Consider the following 25983-nt stretch of genomic DNA (forward strand, 5'->3'; position numbering starts at 1 on the left):
ATATGGCAGAATGAAAAGCCAGTATTTTTTGAAACTGCAAAATTAGTGACCAGAATTCTGTGGTATCTGTGGTCAGTAGCTGAAAAGGCAGCTGCTGTTCATTTTATTTAGTGTAAAAAATTGCACATTGACTGTAAAGCAACCCAGGTTGTGGCAGTAGCATCTCAGAGTTCTGCTGAAACTGTCAGTGTCTTTGATCTTCTAAATTTCTATTTCTTCTACATGTTTTATTTCTTCTTCTATTTTAATTATTTTTCTGCTTTTCCAGTACTTTTTTTGATGAGAGATAGGATCTCCTTCTGTGCATTGTTACTACCTCATTTCTTATTAAAGGATATTTTGTGCTGCTTGGCCTCTGTTAAAGCTTTAGTGATATGTTGACAGGGGCTATAGACTTGAAAAGATTTCAAAGGGAAATCACAGAATCACAGAATAGTCATGATTGGAAAGGACCTCTAAGATCATCAAGTCCAACCATAAAAAAACCAAACCGAAACAAAACAAACCAAATACACACCACACCCCAGAAAAACCCACAACACACAACCTACAATCTCAGCCACTAGAGCACGCCCTGAAGTTCCGCATTTACATGTTTCTTGAATACCTCCAACAATGGTGACTCAACCACTTCTCTGGGTAACATGTTCCAGTGCCTGACCACTCTTTCAGTAAAGAAATTCTTCCTAATATCCAATCTGAACCTCCCCTGCTGCAACTTCAGGCCATTTCCTTTAGTCCTGTCATTATTCACTTGGGAGAAGAGGCCAACACCCACCTCCCTGCAACCTCCTTTCAGGCAGTTGTAGAGATCAATGAGGTCTCCCCTCAGCCTCCTCTTCTCCAAACTAAACATCCCCAGTTCCCTCAGCTGCTCCTTGTATGACTTGTTCTCTAGACCCTTCACCACCTTGGTAGCTCTCCTCTGGACATTCTTCAGCACCTCAATGTCCTTCTTCAAGTGAGGGGCCCAGAACTGGACACAGTACTTGAGGTGCAGCCTCACCAGTGCTGAGTACAGGGGCAATACCCAGGTATCCTGCTGAGTTTCTTTTTACTGTTAATCCCTGGCTGCAATGTTTGTGTGGTTAATATAGACTTAAACTGGTGTGGATTGAGAGACTTCCTTTTGCTGTAACCCTTGAAGAGTTCATAGCTCACGGATCATACTGCCAATTTAGACTTGCCTTGCAGCTGGCTCCAGCTCTGCTTGCTGCAGAAGATAGTTAATTTTCCTTCAAAAACAAGTTGTTGCATAGGAATCAGCTAAAGGGGATTGGCCCAGTGCATGGAGAGAAGGATTTCTGCTGTTGTGAGGAGCTTCTGTGGGCAAAATTTGCTGTATGGTTCTGTGGCTTAAAGGCTTGATTCTATCCTAAATAGCTGAACATCCTGTTACAGAAATACCAGGACAAGATAGAGCCATTTTTACTACTTAGGAATCCCAGTTCCTGGATAGAGGGACACAATTCCTAGGTTTGCCACATCTATCCGAGTATCCACTTTGTGTTCAGTGAGCCTTATTGAATGTTATGCCATATTTTGTTTTTATTTTCAGCAAGAGTGGGATATCTGCTGTTTCTCATAGGACCAGGACTGAATTCAGTGCAGGGAGGAAAAGAAAGGAGTTACTGATGCTCTAGCAGTTGTGTGTGGTGAAAGCTGATGATATCACTTTTATTAATAAAACTTTTCTAATGAGCTCAGGAAATGTGGTGGAGTTCGAGAGTCAATTTAGGTGGCTACTCCTGTTTTCTCAGAGGGGGTTTATTGAATAGTTTATATGAACAAGCTTCATTCTATCATTTGTGATCTAATCAAACTGATCAGAAAAGGGATTGGTAATATGAACAAAAGTATATTCTCTGCTAATTAAACTACAGATCTGAAACAGAAACGTAATAACTTTGCTATCAGTCCCTCTGATTACAAATTACCTCATTTTTTTCCTAGGATTTGGAAGAATTTTGCTTCAGATTTTGCATAAACCATTTAACTGTTGTTACACAAACTCAAGGCTTTGCAGAAATGGACCACGACCTCCTGAAAAACTTCATCAGCAAAGCAAGCAGAGTTGGAGCATTCCGGAACTGAGGTCCGACTACCACCAAGCTGAACAGCATGTCTTCTTCCCTCCTGAAAATATTTCTCCTTTGGAGACCTTATCCGTGATCAAAACATGAAAAGGTCAGGAAAGAAAGAGTGTTGATCAGCTTAGGAAATAGGTGACAGTCTCCTCACATACAGGTTTTTGTAAAGATGGCTACAGCATAGACGGATGGTGAGTTTGTCGCCAACAGTCAGAATTTAACAACAAAAATCTAATGCAGTAGCTACTCTTTCCCACTCAAAGACAAGCAAACAAAGCTATCATTGTCTGTTTTGTTTGTTGCTTTTTTTTAAACAGCCTGCATTTGGATTTTATGGGACAGCTAAAAGCTTCCATAGTATACTTTTATCACCAAATTAAGTTAATATGTGATAGGGGGCTTCTTTGTGTCTGGTTTATCATCCTCTGGTGAAGATAGAAACTTCTTTTTCTGAACATATGATAAAGTAATAAATTCTCTAGGATGAGAGGCTCTCTGATTGGTAGGAGGGTATGTCTCACTTGATGTTTATTTGGAGTGTAATTATGTAAGCCCTGAAGAGCTTCAGCTGGATATTTCAGTTTTGAGTTCCTGGCACTTATGTCCATTGTTGTAGACAGAATGGAAAAAAATCTTCCTTTCCATTACACCAAGGACATTCCCTGGCACCCCAATGGGCCAGGAAGCATTCATAGTGTTTCTCTGGACATGAATTACTGTGCTGTGTGTTCTGGTACTCAGAAAACCGTCTGGTTGCTTGTTACCAAGAAAAAGAAACCCCAACAAAATCTCATTGAAAGGAAGTTGCAGTGGAGGTTTGCTTCTTCCTGTCTTACTATCTATCCCCAGATCTTAAGAAAAATGGAGAAAAAGATAGTTTTGAAGTGATGAAACATAGTCTTACAATTAATTGCAAGAGTGAAACTCACATTATTTTTCACGTGGCAATGAAGACATCCTGTCCAAATACATTGTTTCAGGTTCTCCTTTGGTCAGTGATGAGAGGTGATCACGCCACTTACCTGACGTGCCTGGTTGAGATGAGAGGAGTTTCCCTCTGGACATGCTTCTCTCATCACTGACCAACGAGGGGACTAGATGGGTAAGGTAGAGAAGATCCTTAATTTCTAACGAACTAAACCAAGTTAAGATGAAGCCCCACTTGGTGTTGCACAGAGGGAGGTTTGCCCCATTAAGGAAAATGCTGAGCTCATAAAGCATTTACCTGAATTTTCTAATAGGCAACTGTAAACTAACCTTGAGACATTCATCTTGAAATTTTGATGGGGTGAAGTGGCTTTAAGTGCCTTTTGTATTATTTTACAAATGGAGAAGGCAAGAAGCTGGATGACCAGGCTCTATACACTAACAGCTTTAGTCATGCCACCTTCCTTTAGATCCTTACTGTGCCACAGATCCTTCAATGGCTTTTTCTAATCCTCAGATGTGGTTTATAAGAACATAATTCCCTTAAGTGATCACAGCCTCATTTCTAAAGCAGAAATAACTGTTCTTTATTATATTGGAGGAACAACAATCCTATTCCTTGAGGAGGAGGAAAAGAAGCAGCACATTCTCAAAGAAGATGAGGAGTAGTGAGTAATGCCCCTCTTCACATCAGTCCCTGCAGGGGTGAGTAGAGGGATGCAGAATGCATACAGGGGAATTTACTTAGGAAGCAAATTACTTTGGAAAATGCTGTGGCAAAAATTTACTTGTGTTTGAGACATTTGCCTCAGATTCTCACTAGAAATATATTGGATCATCTACTGCTAACGAGTGTGTTCTGCCACCCCCTCAGTGATTAGCACAACTTCCTCCAGCAGCATCAAGGCCATACCTGAGCAGCTGTGTCAGTATTTTGTATTCAAACAGAACTGGGTCAGAAACTTCCCAGTACATAATGCAGTTTCATCAAAACCACAACTCCCCCCATCCCCCCAGGATGAGATCAGTTTGGATAAGCTTGTGTTGAAAAGCACTTGCCTCGGGCCCATAGATAAAGGGTAATGCAGGCAGTAAAACAGTATCATGGTAGGGCACAACTCTTCTGCAGCCCTTCTGTGGAACCAGGTGGGCACCCAGGTTGCTCCTTAACAGCCTTTCAGTCACTCAGGCCTGCCCAAGAAAGCTGCTATAAAAGGTCTTTCCCAATGTTTTTGTTGTATTATTTAAAGAACCAAACCAAAACTGTAAATGTGAAATGATTGTTTTTAACTCAATGTCTGATAAAAAAACATCCTCTGCCCAGTGAAGAGCCTGGCTCCCTGGGGACACCACTCTGTGGAGTGACAGCACTGGAGCATAACAAGACTCTGCTAAGCTGGCTCAAGTTTCTAACACAGTGGTTCAACAACTAGCCAAAAGGGCATGCTTTTCTTAGCAAGGCATTTTTGGCTTAATACAATGAAAAGCACAATTTTTTTCAATTTATTTCCTTCTGACTCATGATTTCCAACCCACTGCACACATTACAGCCTAGCTGCAATTTCAGAGTTATTGGCAAACCCTGTCATTTTGAGGGGGAAAAAAAAAAAAAAAAATCATCTTTGGACTGAGTGAGGGTCATTCTAAAGATCCAGTGTGTCAGTGTTGGCTTTTAATGATGCAATATGTTTCATCTGACCTGGATGTGATAGTATTACATTCATAGAGACATTTATTTATTTTATTTTATTTTAACTTTTATTGCATGCACTTTCATTGGCACTTACAGGTCAATGTTTACTAAAAACATATTGGCTTAGGTGGTTAAATGTGGATGCATGGATATAAATACCTGCTTGAAACCCAATCATGGGACATAGAAGAAATCAGGGATGCATTTTGTGAATATATTTCTTCATGGAAAGGTTTTGATGCATTGTGAGATGGTTTGCAACAAACACCTTTGTGGATTTTGCAGCTTAAACACTTAATAGTCTGTTTCAGGACACAACAGACAAAAAGGTATTTGTTAAAAAGTGAAAGTAAGGTCAAGCATAAACTGTATCTGGGGTTTAAATAAAGAGGGATGTTTTACTTTGCAGAAAGGGAACCAGGTGGATAATTTTCTGAATCAAATGGAACTTGCAAGAAAAAGAAATTACAGGGATAGGATAATATCAAGGTTAAGTTCCTGAAGCTAAGAGCCAGTATTGCTTTGTCATCTAGTACCCACCTCTAGAGTTTTATTACAATGCCTCATAACAATGTAAACTGCTTTTTTTCTGTGACCTGAACAATTTCCATGGGCTTTCCTTGTAAAGCAAAGCATTTAATTACCCCATAGAGACAGGACTCATTGGCTACCACCTCATGATGTAGAAAGTTTACAGCCTGAACACAAAATGGTGTTTTGATTTCTTGTTTCTTTGCAAACTTGCCTGGTTTTAATAGACCACTAATAAAAATGCCATAATATTTTAAAAAAATGTGTGGGATTTGTCCTTTCGTAAGTAAGTCTGACTGTGTGTGTGTGTGTGTAAACCAGAGATAATATTTCAGAGCAACATTTTAAAGACTGTAAGTGTTCTTCAGAAAATAACTGCCACCAGATGAATTATTTGGAAGCAGAACAAAAACTGACTCTGCAAAAAGAGAGAAGGAGAATTCACATAATGTATTTCCACCTTTCAAAGAAATTAATGTCCTAGTGACTTTAGTATTACTAAAACTGCCCTTAAAACACCAATAATTGTTTCTGAAGCAAATGTACATTACCACCAGGTCATTTGTTACATTTTAAAATATTCCAACTTGTACTTTGCACCAGTACCACAGCCATAATGTTCTCCAGCTGTTTCACATCTGACACAGGTGTCTTCTGCAGCCTCCCCTGTCCTAGAGAACATGCAGACTGCACCTTTTTTGACATTTAGGAACAAACAGCATTTGGAAACAGAGGACAGCAAAGAGATGATGGTATAAAACTGCAGATAAAGAGGCTGGGAGTCAGCTCATCCATCCTGAGATGGCTGCAAAGCCAAGACAGGAGATTAAATTCCCCTTAGTGACAACGGAGCAAAACAGGCCTCCTGAGAGGCATCTCACATGACCTCATTTTACGCCTCAGGGAGACAAAGCTTTCTCCACCAATGTCTGTGTCCCCACTGTGGTTAGAAGAGTTTGCTCAGCAGTGCCATCCTTACCATTAGACCCTGGAGCTGCCGATCCCATTTTCTGTCCAGCTCTTTGGCTCTGAATTTTAATTTACTGTTTTCCTGAACAGTGTCAATATTGTAGCCTGTTGCGAAAGCAACAAGGTCTCGCTATGAGAAAGCTCCTCTCAAACACAGATCTCCAAATCTGATAAAAAGCTGTTCATTTCAATACATACTTCTCTGCATATGTATCTCCCTAAAAATAAGAATCTGGAAATGTGTTCTGGGAGGGGGCAGGGACTGCAAGTCAGCCAGTGCACTTTGTGCTCTCAGCATTGTCATGAGTATCGAGGCCATAAATAGCACTGTCAGGTCAGCAGAGCTGAGTCATAGGCACCTATGAACTCAAATAAATCAACAACAGGGAGCCTGTGAGGCTGACCTGCCCACAGGCAGACACCTGGCCCAGGGAGCCATGGTGCCTTGCACTGGAGTGTTGACATCCTGAGCTCTTTTCAGCAGCTCCGAAAGCAAAAGAATCAATTACAAACAGTAGGGCAGTGAAATCACAGAACCATTCGGGTTGGAAAAGACCCTTGGGATCACCGAGTCCAACCATCATCCCTGCTCTACAAAGCTCTTCCCTAAACCGTATCCAACACCACGTCCAACACCACAGTGATGGGAACACTTCTCAAAGTGGGCACTGGCTTCTCGCAAGGACTGTGCAAGGGCCATGACAGTGACCAGACCGTGACACAGGCACCTGCCGGGAGTGAGACCAACAGTGACCCTGAAACAAAAGGTCTGGTGAGAACAACATTTCCAAGAACATCCTATGGAAACTTCAGAACTCAACAGTGCAACCATTTGGACCTCTGCACCAGTAGGAATCACTGCAGATGGAGCAACCTCTGTACCAGTGGCAGAATTGTGGTGGAAGCACAACACATTGTCAGCATATGGAGTCACCTTCTGCTCTAGTAAAATAAAATTACCGACTATAGATCTTTTAAAAGCTGTTTTATTTATCTGGAAAGGAGAGAAACTGATGAGTTGTATAAAATATTATCATACATTTGATGTAAAGCCTTCAGCCTGTTTGAACAAAAAAATACACTGTCACAGAAAAGACATAATACATCTGTTTAGGTACTGGACTCTCTAATGTCACCCCAAAGGCCAAAGGGTCATGGAAAAACTTCAACAGCTGTAACAGAACTTACGGTCAGTGCACCCCAATGGTAACATACATTCTGTCTGTAAAACTGCAAAAAGTGAGAAAAGAAACATAAGGACACTTCTGTACATTTTTCAGGAAGAAAGTTAAAGCCATATTGAGACTAAAAAAATACCTCAATTTTATTTTAAAATCCGCTGACAAATCAGTGTGCTGCTTGTAGAGCTTTTAGTAGGATTAACTTCCATTCAACACAAGAATTGATCTTTAAAATGTACTAGTGTAGGTACCTGAGGTTCAGCTAAACAATTTCTAAATAAGATACCCAGAGAAGATGTTGCTTTAAAATGTTTGTGTACAGAACAGCATGCTTTTCCACTATCACTTTTAATTTAAGTAGCTGTGAAAGCTAAATTTCATTAAAACGGGTCATTTTAAAGCAGGATTTCATTTATTTACCTACATTTTAATTCTCTGGAAGTAAAACGTGCTTTCCATAACTGGCAATTTTGCAAATCCTTTATCATTAAAAGCAACATTCCAGTACCTGAATCACTAACTTACAAACACGAAAGCTGAACAGAGTTTTGGGTATTCTTTTTTTGCTAGTTTTAACAGTTTTCAAGTTGCCTGTTAAGCTCTGCCTTTTTGGTCAAATAAGGCAGACTCATTTTCCCAAGGTGGGCCCATCAAGTTCGGCTTTTGTGCAGATGCTGCAGTAAGGCCAGCGGGTGATGCCCTGTGCTTTTAGAGACCAGGCTGCCTCCTGCCTGGAACCCAATTGGAGAGAGACACTTGGCTTTCAGCTAGGAAAGAGGTTTGGTGCCTGTTTTTCAAGCTGTTTGGCTGCAGCTCGGTGAAAATCTGAAGAAATCAAGAAAATTCTACATCATTAGAATTTTGAAATCTTATGTGTACTAGGTGGGATTTATATTTGGAGGTTTTGGTTTTGTTGTTGTTGGTTTTTTTTATAATAACTGAGAATTTCCAAGAGAAGAAAGTGCACATCAAGTATTCTGCATATGGGAAGAAGCTTCAGCTTCTGGGAAGATTCTCTGAGGGATTCTAGAAGGAACTTCTTTGAGATTCATCCTCCATGAAATTCAAACTGATGAACAGTGTCACTGCCCTCTGAAATGAGACTGGGGCAAAAGCTGAGGAAGGAGAACTACAAAACATGAAGTCTTGGTTTCAGTAGTATGGCTACATAATGAGTTCTCTTTGAATTCAGGTTGTACTTCTGATGTGAGGCCCTGCAAGGTCAGTAACTGCTGTGCAGTTTCATTTAATGGGAATTTGTTGTGCTAATTATATACAGAGAGAAAAATCTTTGCAGTATCTGGCCTCTCACCTATAAAAATTTGCCAGTAATGAAAATCTAAAAATGAAATGTAAGAAACAAAATTAGTGCATTTCAAATCATTCTAGCTAACATTTTGTCTTTAGACAGAAAAATTCAATCCAAGTAGACTGAATTGGCTTAGATCAGTAAGGTCATGACAGGGAACTAAGATGCCTTCCAAGACTGCAAGACTGTTTTTAAAATCCTCAAAAAAGATATATAAATTAAATTCAGTGGCTTACATGGTATATATGCTATATCATAAGGCAAAGTACAACAAAAAAAAGTGTAAAAATTTTTAAAAGTCCAAATGCTTTCAACTAGCAGTTCAGAATAAAAAGCAACTAAAGAAGCAACTCAGTTAATGAAGGCTGCAAAACAAAAACAAACTAAGAGGGCCTGCTGGGCAGCCCCTGGTCCTGAGAAGAATCTCACTTTTCTTCACTGGCTGAGGTATCATTTCCATCATTCAGCTTCTGCTTTTGCATTCTTGTTCGAGTAGATGCTAAAACAAAACAAAACAATAGAAAACAACAACAAAAAAAGAATTTAAATCCTTTCTCCAGAATAACCTTGGATGTGATTATTTATTGTAAACATTTGTAATGACCCAAGGAACAGAAGTACACTATTTCAAATAAATCAACTCCCTCATTTTAAAAGAAACACCTAATTCTGTGATGCTTCAGCAATTCCTGCTCAAGGTCACACCTCTGAAGGAATTCAATGCCCCAGTTCACTCAGGTTTCATTGCCTCTGTGCCCTCACTTGGTGTGTTTTCACCCTCAGGAGGGCAGATGGGCAGCACTGCGCAGGGATCTCCGGTCGCTGCCAGGCAGATGCTCTGGCTGAGCAGCCCCCACATCCACTGCCAGCCTGCCCAGGACAGGCCTTTCCCCCGCAGTGACACACTAACACAACTGCACGTGAAGTAGAACACCCCTTCTTAACCTCCACCACTTGTAAACACTGAAACACCTCCCCTACTCTAAAATAAACGAGAGGTACCTTGGCCTAGAAACACTTGCTAAGTCAGAATTTCTAACGGGCAAATCTGCCCAGCTGCAGAGCTCAGATTCCACCAAAGAGAATGTCCAGTCAAACCAAGCGTGTTCCTTCTCAGGAGTGGAAAATACAAACTCCCCAAAATGTGGGAACTAGAATGTTTTGCTTTTCATGAGCTAGATTTTGATTTTATTTGAAAAACAGAAAAGTGACCCCATAAAATCTGAAAGAAATGCTGATCCGCAGTAGAAAAAAAAAGCAGTCTCAGGCATTTTACTACAAAAGTGACATGCAAAACTGCACACACTTTTCCCATGGATATAATTTTCCTTTACTATACTGTAATCACCTAAAATGGTGTTCTGGTCAACTAAATGCTGCTGCAATTACTAATGATTTCTACCTGCAATCTCTCAGCTGAGATCAATAGGAAAGCCTTGGCAAGTGTTTAATTCCACGTCAAGAATTCTAGTGTTAAGGAAGAATGTGTCATGCTCATTTTCTTGCTCCCATATCATATCGCACCTCCTAAGCTGCTGTGCCATTTAATATCCTCAAAAAGGCTTTCGAGGATTTCCATTTTATAATCTGCATTTTCAAGATTAAATGGAGCAAATGCAAAACACTAAACAAGTCACTGAAATGACATCAGTGTTGAGCAATGTTTTTATCTGAGTGGCCACAAACTGTTTTATCCAAGGCACTCACTGCAGCACAGCTCATGAAAAAAATGATACTCACTCATCTCTGCAAGCTTTCGCTGGAACTTGGACTCCTGGGGTAGGTGTTTGCTGCAGACAGAAAGCATTTGATTAAGCAGAAATTGGAAAAAAAAAAAATCTAGCTTTTTATCCCAGTAAACGTAACTATAAATCAAGGCTAGTTCATTTCAGTGCTAGTGCCTTCTCTTACAAAGATACCAGCTCTTTTATTCACAAGGAAGAGTTGCTTAATTTCTCATACATCTAGAAAATCTGGAGTGTTTTTTTTAAAAGACTGACTAAAGATGACAGCAGGGGTTAGCACTCAGCAGAATCACTGGGATGCTGGGTGGACAGGCACTGAATAAATCCTTCCTTCCGACATCTAAGCATCTAATTAAGAAGTATTATGCTAGCATCTCTCACTTAATACATTTACCAAAGTTCACAAATTAACAGAAGTCAGGACGACAGGAAGAAGTGAGGATGATGGAAAGCCCTGAGAACCAAATCTATGTAAGTTTACTGAAAAGCCCAGATCAATCTCTCACCTTCCATCTGCTTCGTCTTGCCCTTCTATGTCGAAGCGCAGCCTCTTGAGCGGCTTGGGAGCAGCACTTCCCTCTGCGCTGCGCTTCAGCTGGCAGTCACTGCTGCACACCATCTGGTTGATTTTTTGAAACTTTTCAGAAGTCTGTAATTACAAGAATGTAGGGAAAGAATTGCAAATCCTGCAGCTTTCCAGATTATCCATTAAAAAGATCAGGTGTTCTAAAACTCTGCAGTTTCATCTTAAGTTTACTCTCGAGTTTAATCTTCATTCAAAGCAACTGAAATAAAATGCAGAACATTTTAAAAATAAAGTCTGGATATCTGAAAGGAGTTGTCTTTGTGCTCATAAATGCCATAATACGCTACAATTAAATGAGAGACACTCACTGGCCAGTTTCACAGGGGTCAGCAAGTTCTCCCATTCCTCCACAAGTTACATGCATTCAAAACCAGACATTACAAATGTTAGAACTCACCCCAAATGATTCGCCAATCGACACCAAAATTCTGCCAAACAAAGAAGAGAAGTGTTTCAGATTAAGCTATATTTAACATTCAGATTAAGCTATATTTAACACCAATTATATCCACTAATTTGCACAGCCTAGCATAAAGACAATAGCAAAGTCTCTTCCTCTCTCTCTCTGAGTTAACAGTGCAAATCCTGGATGCGTTTTGCTGTGTTGAGACCCCTCATGTTTCCATCTGAGCCAGTGGCTGCTCAGCCAAACCAACCTGCACCACCCAGACAGAACAGAAACTCTGGCTTGAAATGATCAGATGCCCCCACAGTCTGTCCTTTATCAGCAGGAAGACACTTCAGTGCTGGGTACCCAGATAACCATCCTTTCATCGTAACCTTTAGGTGTTTGTTAATCTAAATCCTGCAGGACTTCAACCTAAAATACACAATAATATTTTAACCTTTGTACACAGTGGGCCAGGTACAATGTGACTCACTTGGTCCTCATTTGAAAAGCCCACTGGGGACTTACACATTTGCTGTCATCCTTGTCTGCTAAAGGTAGTGACCTGGTGACCAACAGTTTGAAATATCCTGCTCAGTCAAATACTCTGGACCCTTTTGTTCCAAAAAAGTATTTTCTCTTTCAACAAGCCTACAAAGCTCCTATCTGTTCTTCAGAATCAAAGCCAACAACATTTAAGCAAATAGGTCAGAAAATGCCTCCTGGATGTGAATATTCAACAACAAAAAAAACCCAAAACCAAAAAAAACCCACCCCAAATTCCTTGAGCACACTTAACTAAACTGAAACAGAAAAGCACTCAAGGATGAATAAAGACTTCAAATACAGGACACAAATTTACTTTCAACCAGAAAAGATCAAATAACCACAGACTACTGACAAACTAGACTGTGTGGTTTTCTAATTTACTTCCACTAAAATCCCTCAAATACCTTCAATTTGGTCAAAGAAATGCTTGTCAACCACCCACCTGGACCTTGGAGTCATCTTTGTGGGTGACTGAAACCCATCTGAGAACTTGTATGGGCTCTTCAAGGGTGAGATGTAGATGTTGTTGCCAGCAGGGACACGCCGAGGAGAGTTGGAAAACTGGTACGGGCTGCGAGGAATGTGTGGGATGGGGGACAGAGTGGGAGGCTGTACAAATAAAAAAACAATTATAAGGTTTTATTGTTTATATATTCCTATTCTATTAAATACTGACTACTGAACACAAAGAACCACTTACCCTGTTGGAGGCATACTGCAAAATGTTTGTTTTCAGCTTCTGCATAAACACTAAGTTGTAGAAGACTATAATGGAGTCATACTGCTCTTCCCTGATAAGAACACGTTTGAAAGTCTACACAGGGTGAGAAAACCACAAACAGTAAACTAATAAATTTAAAACAAAACAAAACAGGGTTACAATTGTACATTTGTGTTAGATACGAGCTAAAATGGCATCATCGCTACTGTAACATCTTCCAAATTTAAGCTCCATCTGCTCTCACACAGACACTGTCAAAAAAAGGCTTCACTATTGGGCATGCCTTGCAAGGCTAAAAAAGTAATTACTGACATGATGTGGATAAAATAGTTTCCTAGGCTTGGAGACAAAAACCTGGAGTTTAACCATGACATACAAATACACTATGAGAAATGCTGCTTCTAAAAGGATGCCTACAGCTCAAGTAATTTTTTGACTGTTTGATTTTCTATTGATTTAATTATCCTTTTGTGCAAAAAAATAAGTACACTAAGGCCCTTACAAATAAACTTCTTAATATTAGAATTAAGCCTGCAACTTTAATACATACAGACCTGTTTGATTTATAACCATATTTCTACAAAAGTTTCTAAAGAAAGTTATCTGCTTGTCTTCTGCTCAATGGAAGTTAGGTAACTTTTAAAAGAACTTGGGTTACTTTTGAAAATCCAATTAGCAGGACATCTGAATCTTTCATAAAGTCTCTAAATGCAATCATTGGCCATTATTTAGCATCTTTAAGTAAAAAAGAATTAATGGCATCTGCTTTCTGAGAAGAGTTACCAAACTATTTGTAAGAGACATTTAGTCTTAGACCCAGTTTTCTCCTCCACAAAATGGAGATGCAGTGAAGCAGTTTTCCTTTGTACATCCAAGTGTAGTTGGTTTTGTTTTACACAGGGAGAAACAACTAGTTTATAACATTTTTATGAAGGTATAATATTAAAGAATTTCCATACCTCTTGATTTGTGTTGGGAAGCTCCTTGTATGCCGAAACTATTGTTTTAAATCTGAGATCTACATTCTTTACTTTGCATATGCCATACATGCAACACATCATGATCTATTAAAGAAACAAGACAAGACAACTGGAAATGTGGAAAATCTATTCAGCTTCTTCATTTCAAATTAAGAAACCAATTGATAAGCTTTCTATTATTCATTGTGCTCTGTAAACTAGGATGAAATTCAACTTCATAAGAACTTCCAGAATATAAGTCAGCTACTGTTCCCTCTATTTCTGCAGGACAACTAACTGGAGCCGATAATATCTTCTGAAACTTCTCAATAATTCACATGCTGCAATTTTAGAGTAGAATAACAAAACATTTACCAGCCACACATGTTGTCTTCCCAAAGAACATCAGTATTTTCTTATGCAAGTCATTAGAAAAGTTACCATGCCTTCATTATTTTGAAAATAGCAGTAAATGGTATTGGGAAGATCCCAAATAAGTAACTGCCAGTACTTAAAAAAACCTGACATGATAGGCTTCACTCTAAATTAATTTCTCCTTTGAGTGATCGACAGAGAAATAAATACCCAGATAATAATTTCTAATGGCTAAAGAATGTATAAGGAACACATTTTTTAGGAGAGTCTATATTGCTTTTTTACCTGGTCCAAGTGCCTGTCTCTCATAAGTTCATACTCATTTTGCAGTGTGTGCTGGAGGAGGGTCCAGATCAAGGGTTCCAAGTCAGGATGATCAGAGAGAAGCCGAAAGAAGAGGGTACGGAGTCGAAGATAGGCCAGTAGGTACACTTGAGAGAGAAGAAAAAATCAAATTGCAATACCAGGGGAATTCAAGATAAAAAAAGCATGATGGAAGATGGACAGCAATTGATCATTCACTGTCTCCCACTGCAAGAACCACAAGCCATCAAACGAAGGTAGCAGAAGCCAGGTTCAAAATACAAATGGAAAAGATTCTTCATGCAGCAGGCAGTGGACAGACAGAAATCCAAACCAAACAATGCTGCACACGTACATCTACGAGTCGACTCAAAAGGAGTCTGAACAAGCATTTGGAACACAAAACTACTGATAGTTACTGAGTGGACACATTGCAAAAGGCTCAGGAAAACCCCAGAGCTGAATGTCAAAGCTTGGGAAAACATTTAAAGGAAGCACTGCACACGCTTGCCCAATTCTGAAGCTTCCCACGGCATCTTTTTATCATCACTGTTGCAAAAAGGATGCTATGATAGAAGAACCCTCATCTGAGCCCATACAGACATTCTTACAGAATAATACAAGCATTTTGGTTGGAAAAGACCTTTCAGATAATCCAACTGTTCACCTACCACTGCCACATACACCACTAAGCCTTGCTCCTAAGCACCACATCTACACACATTTTATATACCTCCACAGATGCTGACCCAGTCACTTCCCTGGGCAGCCTGTTCCAGTGTCTGACAAATGAAGAAATATATTAACAACAACATAGAACGGTTTGAGTTGGAAGAGACCTTAAAGATCATCTAGTTCCAACCCCCCTGCATGGGCAGGGACACCTCCCATTAGACCAGGTTGCTCAAAGCCCCGTCTAACCTGACCTTGAACACTTCCAGGGAGGGGGTTTCCAAAACCTCCCTGGGCAACCTGAGCCAGTGTCTCACCACCCTCACAGTGAACCATTTCTTCCTAGTATCTAATCTAAATCTACCCTCCTTCTGTTTAAAACTGCTCATCCTATCACCAGTTGTCTTTGTAAAAAGTCCTTCCCCAGCTTTCCTGTAGGTCCCTTCAGGTACTGGAAGGCTGTTATAATCTAAACCTCCCTTGGCACAAGCTGAGGCATTTCCTCTTGTCCTATCACTTCTCCTATCTTGATAGAAGGGACCAACTCCCACCTCACAACAACCTCCTTTCAGGCAGTTGTAGAGAGAAATACTCCCCTCAGCCTCCTCTTCTTCAAACTAAACAACCCCAGTTCCCTCAGATGCTCCTCGCAAGACTTGTTCTCAAGACCCTTCACCAGCTTCATTGTTCTTCTCTGGGCACGCTCCAGCACCTCAATGTCCTCGTAGTGAGGGGCCCAAAACTGAACACAGTATTTGAGGTGTGGCCTCACCACTGCTGAGCACATGGCAAATTTTATGATCTACAATCAGTAGATAAGTTCTCAGTTTGAACTTGTGGTGTGTGGGGTGCCTGTGTTCACCTGCTGGCACTGTTTTACTGTTCCTCCCAGAGGCAGCTGAGGCTTTGTTTGCACAGTGTTTGCTACAGATTCTCTCATAATCTTTTAAGAAATGTTGAGCTCCAAAATCCAAAAAGGATAAATAACATGGGATAACTTTGCAATTTATGCACATACAGAAGCAACAAACCTTTTTTGTAGAACAGAGAGAGGGAGGTAGATTTCTGTGGTTTCTGTGTTGGGGGAGTCTGTGTTGGCTGAGCATCTGGAGTGGAAGTAGCACTTGGCGAAGGGCCAGATGCTTTCTTCTTAGGAGATCTCACAGGAGAAAGATACCTGGAGATTCAACATATATTAAGCACTTAACATCACAAGATAAAGGAACATTTTTATATGAATCATACTTCCAGGAACTCTTCCTTCTTCCCCCTTAGAAGAATACAATTGCTACCGTAATCTCTTATTCCCGTATCAGAAATTAAAAATTCATGTTATTGTTTAAATACCTGATCAAGGGACTTTCTTATTCCTAGGCAAGTAAGACAACTGCTGGCAATTACAAGTTTGAGAGGGCTTGCAAAAAAGTATTTCAGAATGTGATTAGCTAAATTTACATGTGTAAGAAGCAGCAGCAAATTCAACAGTTCAACATAGCCAAAGTACCAAACCTAACAAGTAGGAAAAGAGAATACAAGTAGATGTAAATATTAAGGGCAATATTAACTTCACATTTTACTAGACCTAACGCCCAAGTGTCACTTACAGGTCTGCTGCAGTGTGGTTGTGCTGGAGAGGCAGATTGAGGGTGGGAGTGGGCTCAGGCTGATCGGTCTGACCTTCTCGCTCCTTCGACAGCTTGATAAGATCAAACAGAGGTGACCCCTAGAAAAATGACAGGTACATTTTACTGAGAACAGACAAACACACTGGCTGGATTTTGTTCCTTCTTCTCTAGAAACAACCCCCAAAATACGGTCCTAAACAGAAGCAACAGAATAACATTTGATTGGCAAGTATCTGCCTTCTCAGAGGGAAAGAAGTGTCACCAGGAGCAAAGTGGGCAAAACAACACATTCAGCATTTTCCTCCAAATGTTCTCCCAAAAGACAGCAGTAAAATTAATCAGCTCAACACTGTACACAGAATCATAGAATGGTTTGGGTTGGAAGGGACCTTAAAGACCAAAGTTCCAACCCCCCTGCAGGGGCAGGGACACCTCCCACTAGACCAGATTGCTCAAAACCTCATCCAACCGGGCCTTGAACACTTCCAGGGAGGGGGTTTCCACAACCTCCCCTGCCATATTAAAATATGATGGTACAGGTGACAAATCTGTAGCTACAATAACAGGAGAACAGCATGCATTTAAAGCAAGCTGCATCCCCTGGATAAGACAGTAAGAAAACATCTAGTAAAAATAGATTTACTAGAATTAAAACTAGCATTAAGAATTTCTACATTTAGCCTTATTTCTAAAAAATAGAACACTTTTCTTCTGAAGTTGCATTAATTAGAAATTCAAAGCAAGAAGATGAGAGTGACTTGAGATTTACAATTTTCCACATTGTGTAATTTTTTAATTATTATTTTGGCGATACTAGAGCTGTTCCACCCATAAAGGAAAAACATCAGTTACTGACTCATAACTACATCATTATTTCTCCATCACTTCTCAACCAGATCAGGTCTTGGGCTGGTTTGCATCATCTTTCCCTGTGTGCTAAGGAGTGCAGACACTTCTCACTTGTTTCTTTCAGTGCTGCCTTTGCTGGAAATGTAGAGATACAAGATCTTCTCCATTTCTCATTCTTCCAACCACTTGACCTCTTCCTTTTTATTATTCCCACCAGTGTTTCACCGTGCTCTGAAGAATTCAAGTTTCTTTCCCAGAGCAGTCACTAATTTATTACTGAAACATCTCTTGATTCCTTGACTAAGAATGAACCCTGCTTCATGCATTTCACATATTAGCTATTAATGACTGGGAAAGTACTGTTTTTAATGAAGCACCAGGAAAAGAGATAGATAAACTGCAATGAGAGATCAAGAAACAAGCAAAAGTTACACCTGAGACCAGCAGCAGTTCTGGGTCCTCCCTCAACCCTGCTCCAATTTTCACTATACAGAGTGTGATTTAATTTGATAAGGTGATGGGACACAGCAGCTTGCTACCTATGGAAGGGACCTGCCTACTTTTGCATCATTTCCACTTGCCAGCCTTGACAATCAGTCCACCTCCACATGAGTCAGTCTGATGCACTAAACAAGCAGAAAGTTAACAGAAAATTCACAAGCAGATTTAAGTCAGCTCTGCAGAGAATCACAAGCAGAGCCAGAACAAGCACTATGAAAAGCCAGGGCAGCACCACCACAAAGGTTGGGAGCAAAGCAGGAAAGAGTAGAAAACTGGCAGTACAAGATGTCCACATTTACTGACAACAACCAGTTCAATCAGCTGACTGGCATGCAAAACTTGGCCCTACAGGAATGTATGAAACCTACTGCTGCTTTCCATCAGTTTGATGAACTCCAGTTAGCAAGAGCATATTCTTTGTGTAGAAACATCTACTTACAGTGACTGCCTAGCAAGACACAGCAAGTCCAACACATCCTTTTTGGCTTTCACAAAAGCTACTTGACACTGTGGTTGAAAATGTGTCAAGATAACTGGGGTGCTGTCACCCAGCTGGCTCCCAGCAGTGCAGACCAGCCAGCAGCAGCAAGGCAGGATGTGAGATAGCACCAACCCAACACATGCCCTCGGGCAAACCCCGCTTGAGTCACCTCACTCTGCTCTGACTGCAGAAACTTTGTGAGCCCTGTGGTTGCAGAAGGCAGGAAAAAGTTATTTTACTTTCAGACCTGGAGAAATCTAAGGTGGGCATGCTACTGATGAGAGTTTCCACCTTACAGCTGAGAGGACTTCAGATGAAGACCCTGTGCTCTTTCCCCAGGAGCCCCTTGCCACTCTGGCTGCTGGCGTTCCCAGTGCACGGCCACACTGCTGCAGGGAAGCAGGTGACACCCTGAGGAGGCGGGTGCCTCACAAAAACCCAAGTATGCCATCATGTAGAAATATGCAGAGATAGGTTTTCTCAAATGCATCTACTCCCCACACTGCAAAATTAATGGGTTTAATTACAACTTTGCCCCCTTTCTTTGTATTTAAACATGAAAAAGGCTTCTCTTTAGTGAATCTGAAGCACAGTCTGCACCTCACAGGGAGTTTTCAAGCATATCAGGGCAAACAGTTGAGCTTTAGTCCCTCTACTTGGTATCCAACAATCTACCTCTTGCTCAAATGAGCAAAACTTTATGTCATTAACCAATTACCAGTCCTCTAATAACACTCACAAAAGAACTTTAACCCCTGGGTCCAGCCTTATCAAACAGGAATGTTTATCAGTAACTTGTCTCCAAAGTGACATTATTCACACTATCTTTTACAAATTTTATACTGGCTTTTAAAGCTTTTAAGCAGCACTTCAGGTCAACAGGTCACCTCCAAGGCATTCCTCTCACAGGGAAGGAGTGCTGCAGTTTTTACTTTATTTTAATGCTCTGTAGCTGATTATTACTGTTACTAGATGCATCCACAGAATAAATTTTACTTGTTACGTGAAATGCATCTTTTCATCTCAGACATCCCTGTGATGGCTAGAGAGGCCCCATTTTATTAGTGAAAAAAGGAAGAAAGTAATTAAGGCCTAAAATTTCTCAGGGTCAAACAGACACTGGGATCAGAATGAAGAACAAGACTGAAATTCAATTCAATCTCCTTTCACACCACTCAGGCTAACTATAACTCTGCAACACCAAATGTGGTGAATGAAGCAGGGTTTCATTAAGTGAGCCTCTGCAGGATGCTGCCCTGCAGGAACACCTGCATCACAAGCATGTGCAGTGTTTTTTCCCAGTCCAAAAGCTCCTTTTACGGACAAAACAGGCAGAACTTCTTGTTGGCTAATCTTTATTTGGCTATGGTGAAACAACAGGACACACAGGTGTTTCCCAGCATCCTGATCTTTCCTTCCATCAGCTTTGTCCCAACAACATGTTTAACTGTACTTTGGTTTCCATAAAAAGATTAAATGACAGACCTAAATCCTTATATATGAGGAGCATGGGCCCTGGGGTTTGGGTGTATTCCACTGATTACAAAGGAAGTAGCTTTACTCTCAGCAGTGCTAATTAGCAGTTTGCAGTATTTTTTTACACTGTTTTTGTCTTTGTTTTCTACTGCTTTTTATTATTTTACTTATTTCCTAATAGATTTTGAGGTGGTTTTTTTTCATTTGTCCAAAACAAATGCTAATGCAGTGGTTACCACTAAACTGTGTATACCTCACTGCCAAGCTCCCTTGGGGTTATTTTTTTGTTTAGTTTTTGGTTTTTTGATTTCTTTTAAATAATCAACACCACCTCAAATTATTGAATCAGTCAATACAATACATAAACTTAAGAAATGTTCTTCTTCATGGTATGCTAAAAGGTGGCTGTGATTTTGCCAGTCAAAACAAAGCTGATTTAGAATTGACAGTTTTGGAATGAAAGTGCAAGGACTGGATCAGCATGATCTATATTTCCACCCCTCTTCTCCATGACAGAATTGCACACCCAGGAAGCTGACTTTTGCTTGCAATTGTAACTTCAGAAGCTTCACGTGACAATTAGTATTCAGAATTCTGATATAATTTAGGCCTGCCAAAAAAAAAAAATACACTTCTCACTCTAAATTTACATAGTATTTACAATAAAAAAAACCAATAAGATTAAGGACCACATTTTAATTTCAGACATACGAGTTGTGTTATATAAATCATGTTCCTATTAGGGCTTGTTCTTACAAAATGTATAAAGAAGACATTAACAACTGTAATGTTAATGGTTTAATTAATATTAGAACTCTGACAGACATGCTTTTAACTCCTTACAGCTAACGTATGTTTAATACAACTACTATTTCTACTATACTGATTTCCAGCATTTAAGATCAAGTAACACTTTCATTAAGGTTTGTGAGGATCTCCTTTTACCTAAATGTGTAGTATGGAGAAGGAAAAAAACCAGCAGAAAAGAAACAGTGACTGTTACTTAGTTCTGCTCATTTGAGAACAATAGTTTGACGGGCTTTTCCTCCTCACACAAGGGGCTTAGAAAGTCAGAACCCACAGAGGAAGTGACAAGCACACACTGATATACATACAAATCACGAAAACTTTTTTTATTTGAAGTCCTTGATGCAAAGCACAGGAGCAGCTGACCTGAAAGCTGGCGTTCTAGCCTCAAACCTGTTCAGAATTTTCAAGTTCAGTTCTCATGTGTTCCAGTTTCTTTTAAAATTAAAAAAAAATAAATAAGATATAGATATAGATAGCACCAGAAAATGAGTAACTGCTTCTGGTCTGGCATGTAGGACGCACTGTGGAAATGTGGAACCAATTTAGGCAGTCTCTAGATAGTTATTAATGTGAAATCAAGCATCTCAAATAGGAGAAATTGAAACTTCTTACAAAAAGCTACTTGAAGGTAAAGTGAAAAAGGAATCTAATCTTTCCAGTTACAGAAGGAATGCCAGGCCACCACAGCCTGAGTATGCATCTTAAACCTGTGTTGCTTTCAATGATGCTTCAAATCCATTCTCCTTACAGTTTTGCAATCTAGTCTTCCTCAACAGTACCTAGAGTGACCTGGCAAATCTTGGTAGAAGTCAGACATTATCTCAGAATACCACCATTTTCAACATTTCCATGCCAAAAACTGCTGTTCACCAACTTGTTTTATATTAACCAATTCTCAATGTTTTACAGGGTCTCTCAGCAAAAGTCCATGGGACCACCTCACTGCAGGATGCAAGAGCATCATCAAGATATGCTTCCTAGCAGTGGAGAAAGGTGCATGTGAAAACAGTTATCAAACTCCTAGAAGGCCCACCACACACCTGTCTTCCCCAGAAATTATGGGAAGGTGTGCGGAGAGATGAAAAAAACCTCAAAAAGCCTATCTCAGCAGGACAAGCAACTGACAGGCACAATGAGATATTTGGGGTGACAGCTGCTTTGAAAAATAGCAAACAAAGTCAAGCTAAATTAAAAAGTGAAACAAATGTAAATACAAGCCAGGGATTCCAGAAACTTCAATTTTTCTTCTCCAGTTTTTAAATTTTAACCATAAAGATGATAGACCTGTGTTCAGATAGTGACTAATACTGTGGTATGTTAAAAAATAATACACGTTGATGATAATGCTCTGAAAACAGGGAAACTACTGACACAGCTATTGCTTTGTAGCTCTGCAAACCAATCACTGGCTGAATATTGAAGAGGAAAAGAACCGTGGTCATTATGACTGCTCCTATTTGCCAGGCCTGTGAGACTAACTTTTAAAAAATTGCTTTGAAAGGAGCTTTGAAAGACAGTCTACAAGCAGAACTACAGTTTTATTAAATGATCTTGTTTAAACTACTCAGGATGACCCTGGGAAAACTCCTACTACGCAGCTTGCACTAGGATGTTGCATCACTTTCTTCAGCAGTTTTTCTGCTCAAGACTTAAACATCTTACAATGCTTTTTATTAACAAAAGAAAACCTCACCGAGTAACTCTGAAGTTAATATTCAGCACATTAAAGCCTTAACTACCCAAATATTCTAAGTCAGTACAAGCCTGCAGTCCACTAAAAGACACAGTCCTAAACTTCTCCATCAACCTGCTTCCTCCCTCCTCCCCACCATCCTCTACCCTTGTTGTGTCAGCAGAGCTGGAGATTTGGTCCAGGAAACTATGGTTTTGTTGTTCCTTACAGAATCACAGAATCATTAAAATTGGAAAAGGCCTTCAAGATCATCACGCCCAACTGTCAACCCTACAACCCCTAACCACTAAATCATCTCCTAAAACACCATGTCTACCTGTTTTCTGAACACCTCCAGGGATGGTGTCTCCTCCACCTCCCTGGGCAGCCTGTTCCAATGCCTCACCACTCTTTCCATAAAGAAATTTTTCCTAATATCCCATCTGAACCTTCCCTGGTACAACTTAAGCACTTTCTTCAGAGGAACTTTTGGGTCACAAAATAACTATCTCAGTAAAGAGCACTTATTTATTTCTATGGTTAACGATCAAACATATTGTCACAGTACTAATCACTCTTTCTAGCAGTTTCATTTCTAATTGACTTACACAGTCCTGGTTCCCAGAACAATTAAGAGCAGTTCCAGGAATTGTTTTTCCAAGTACAAGAAGAGACATGACAACAAAGCGCCTCTTTGAGATTGTCGGTTAAAGCCAGTAATTCAGTTTCAAGTCTCGAGTTCTTTCCAGTTTCTCACGAGCTCAACTAATTTAGGTACAATGTACCACCACCAATTCTCTTAATCCAGCTAGAAGTGGTAAGTGTGCTGGGAAACTCTGTAGACAGCAGTTTTAGAAAGAGCAAGACAGTATCTTTTAAGAAATATAAATTGAACAAAAAAGAGTATAACAGACTGCAGAGGATGTGAATGAGCATGTACAGAAAGACTAATTCTCTAGAAAAAGAAATATTAGCTAGGGAATGGTACACGTCCTGAAACCACTAAGAGCAGCCTGCTCTATGATACTTAAAAGGAAACAGGACTATAAATACCTTGCAATGTGCTTTGTATAATCTAAAAGAGAAAAAACAGGACAAAGAAATTGGAGTTCCAAAACCAATATGCTATGTTTCATAAAAAATATGGCAACACAAGCATGAAAACTGCTTCTTGCAATGGATTTATCAACCACTTTTTGAAAATACTTCCACCTGAAGAAAATTACATGACAAAGAAAGAAAGAGCTAAAGTTGTAACAAAATTATCAATATAACATCATTTTGGGCATAAACCTATCCCTTAAGAAGAGTTTTGATCTTAATTTGAGCCAATACTTCTGTGACTACTGTTAGAGAATATCTCAAGCTCAGTTACCTCAGTCTATAACTATAGTATTTGCTCAAGGCAGACAAAACCTGGCAGCCACTGTGTTGTGCTTACCTCTCAAAGCAGAAACATATGCAGAGCTTCTGAGCACTCTGCTGACAGAATTTAACAAGATGTCTCCCAATTAAGCATTTCTGCCTTACAAGCAATTATTTAACAATCAGACGAAATACAAAAAAAAAAAAAAAGGAGGTACAGAGTAGTGCACTGGAAATCAGATTAACAAGAGAAGTTTTTTTTAAAGTCTTGGTCTGTTATTTAAGTCTTCACTAAAAATACATTCTTCCCAATCTGAAAAAAAAAAATCATTGTGTTTTGACAGTGTGATACAGAACAGTATCAAAATCACTGAAAACACCCCAAACTTTTCAATACTTTGTCTGAACAGATCTGAAACAAAAACTTAGAAGACACTGGTGTCTATATTTGTTGACGTCACACCCACTCCATACTTACTTTTTCATAACTTTACAAATCTAGTAGTTTAATTTTTAATACGTGTTTTTCCTACTGTTTTCTCTCAAAAATTTTCAGCTAGTTCTGAGGAAGATATTATGGTGCTTTCTACTAATAAAAGTTCTGATCTCCTTACTGCCCTGAACTTTTTTCTGGTTATCACTTCACTCCCCACTCCCACCCCTCCTCTCTTGAGGGCAGTTTCACTGATCTACATCATTAGCTGGCTTACAAACTGTAAACTCATATAACCATACCAGAAACAATTCTAAAATAAGTTATGTCAGCATTAGCTTTCCATAGCTCTGAGATGGAAAAATGTAACTAATACTGCCAAACGTTAGTATCCATCAGTAAGTGTTGGGGTCGGAAGTGTCTGATGTGGAGTACCCATGGAGTTACTCTAGGATCCTAAAAAACATTAAAGAAACCTTAATACAATGCAATACATCTGCTTTACTTTTTTTTCCAACACCTAAAGATGTAGCTGAGCTAGCAAAGAAGGGCAAACACACCAAAAAGGGGAGGAAAAAAAAAAAATCTAAGAGAGTGCATCTCTGTGGTAAATGATAGCTACAGCTAAGTTCACTTGTACCTCACCAACATCTCCAAGAAGCTCAAGCTAACACTTCCCCAAATTAGGCCAGTATTTTCAGAAAATAACATAAGATATGATATTCAGTGCCTTTCCTCATGGCCACACACAAAAATCTCTTTTGAAAACTGATCACTGAAGACTAGCTCAGGCTTTGGAAAACCATGCTGGAAGGCAAAACATTTACCCCCTTAGATATTTAGAGCAAAATGATACAGGAAATCACTGATTTATAGCAGTTTTAGAAAACTTTCCTTCCCGTTTAGAGCATAAGGTCAAACCTAGGTGCTTTTCTATGTAAATACAATGGCCTAATATACAATGTCTGACTACTGGATTTCATACAGGATAACTGCTGGTCTCTACTTCATATAAAATGAGCTACTTTAATTCACATTGCCAGTTTGATAGTAGAAAGAATGGATGCAAATAATGGCAGGCTGTCACTCTGAATTATCTAACAAATACCTTGTAGAGAGCCTCAATATAGCCAAGTGACAGCACATGAAAATTCTTGTTGTCAACTCAACCTTCTCATTTTTAGTTTCCTTCAAGCTTTTTCAAAGTTAGACCAAGCTATTTTTTTTCCTTAGCTGTTTGAATTACATAAACTACCAACGTAGAGCATAAAGTAAGTGATTTTAGAGAAAACATGGCTTTGGACAAAAATGCTTGAGTGCTGAAGTAGAAAAGCAAGTTAGATTCTGCTGGTACCTAGGGAACTACAAACATTTGTGTTTAAAACTCAAAGCACTTCTATCTGGGTGACTTCACAGGGATCTAAAAAGCAACATTGATCTTCTTCAAGTTTTGAAATCAACAGTTATAAAAGAAACAAAACTCACGGTGGGTTTTTTTCTGAAGTATCCACATACCAGATAACCCACTTCACATTTGAATAACACTGATAGAAAAACTTCCCTCCCTTTGGGAAGGCCTTTTGCTAAATGTACATGGAGTGAAGGATCCCTACTCAGCATCCAGTTTTCCCATCTGCAGCCCCTCTGCCCTCCCATTTTGGAAACCTGAAGCCAGAAATGGGTCTAGAGGCTCCTCGCAAGACCCATGAAGGCAACCAGCTGCCCTAGAAGAATGACCTTGTAAAAAGGTCTTGCAAAAGTCATGCTGGCTGA

The 25983-nt window shown here is 39.7% G+C and overlaps 2 protein-coding genes across 9 annotated transcripts in view; one reads left to right on the top strand and one right to left on the bottom strand.

Annotated features, from left to right (window-relative positions):
* The window catches only part of LOC127391801 (RCC1 and BTB domain-containing protein 2), a 31934-nt gene extending 26431 nt beyond the window's left edge, over window positions 1-5503 (top strand). For all 8 annotated transcript variants that reach the window (XM_051634958.1, XM_051634949.1, XM_051634980.1 and 5 more), the window contains one exon: window positions 1954-5503. In XM_051634958.1, coding sequence (XP_051490918.1) covers window positions 1954-2094 — 141 coding nt within the window. In that variant the 3' untranslated portion in view covers window positions 2095-5503. The remainder of the gene's footprint in view (window positions 1-1953) is intronic.
* A 1677-nt stretch (window positions 5504-7180) lies between these two features.
* The window catches only part of RB1 (RB transcriptional corepressor 1), an 85516-nt gene continuing 66713 nt past the window's right edge, over window positions 7181-25983 (bottom strand). The window contains exons 18-27 of the mRNA XM_051634816.1: window positions 16603-16721; window positions 16030-16175; window positions 14309-14454; window positions 13649-13753; window positions 12669-12782; window positions 12411-12577; window positions 11429-11459; window positions 10952-11094; window positions 10441-10490; window positions 7181-9199 (exon numbers count right to left, since the gene is read on the bottom strand). Coding sequence (XP_051490776.1) covers window positions 9126-9199; window positions 10441-10490; window positions 10952-11094; window positions 11429-11459; window positions 12411-12577; window positions 12669-12782; window positions 13649-13753; window positions 14309-14454; window positions 16030-16175; window positions 16603-16721 — 1095 coding nt within the window. The 3' untranslated portion in view covers window positions 7181-9125. The remainder of the gene's footprint in view (window positions 9200-10440; window positions 10491-10951; window positions 11095-11428; window positions 11460-12410; window positions 12578-12668; window positions 12783-13648; window positions 13754-14308; window positions 14455-16029; window positions 16176-16602; window positions 16722-25983) is intronic.

The sequence above is a fragment of the Apus apus genome, chromosome 1, assembly GCF_020740795.1.
Source record: "Apus apus isolate bApuApu2 chromosome 1, bApuApu2.pri.cur, whole genome shotgun sequence".
Lineage (NCBI taxonomy): Eukaryota > Metazoa > Chordata > Aves > Apodiformes > Apodidae > Apus > Apus apus.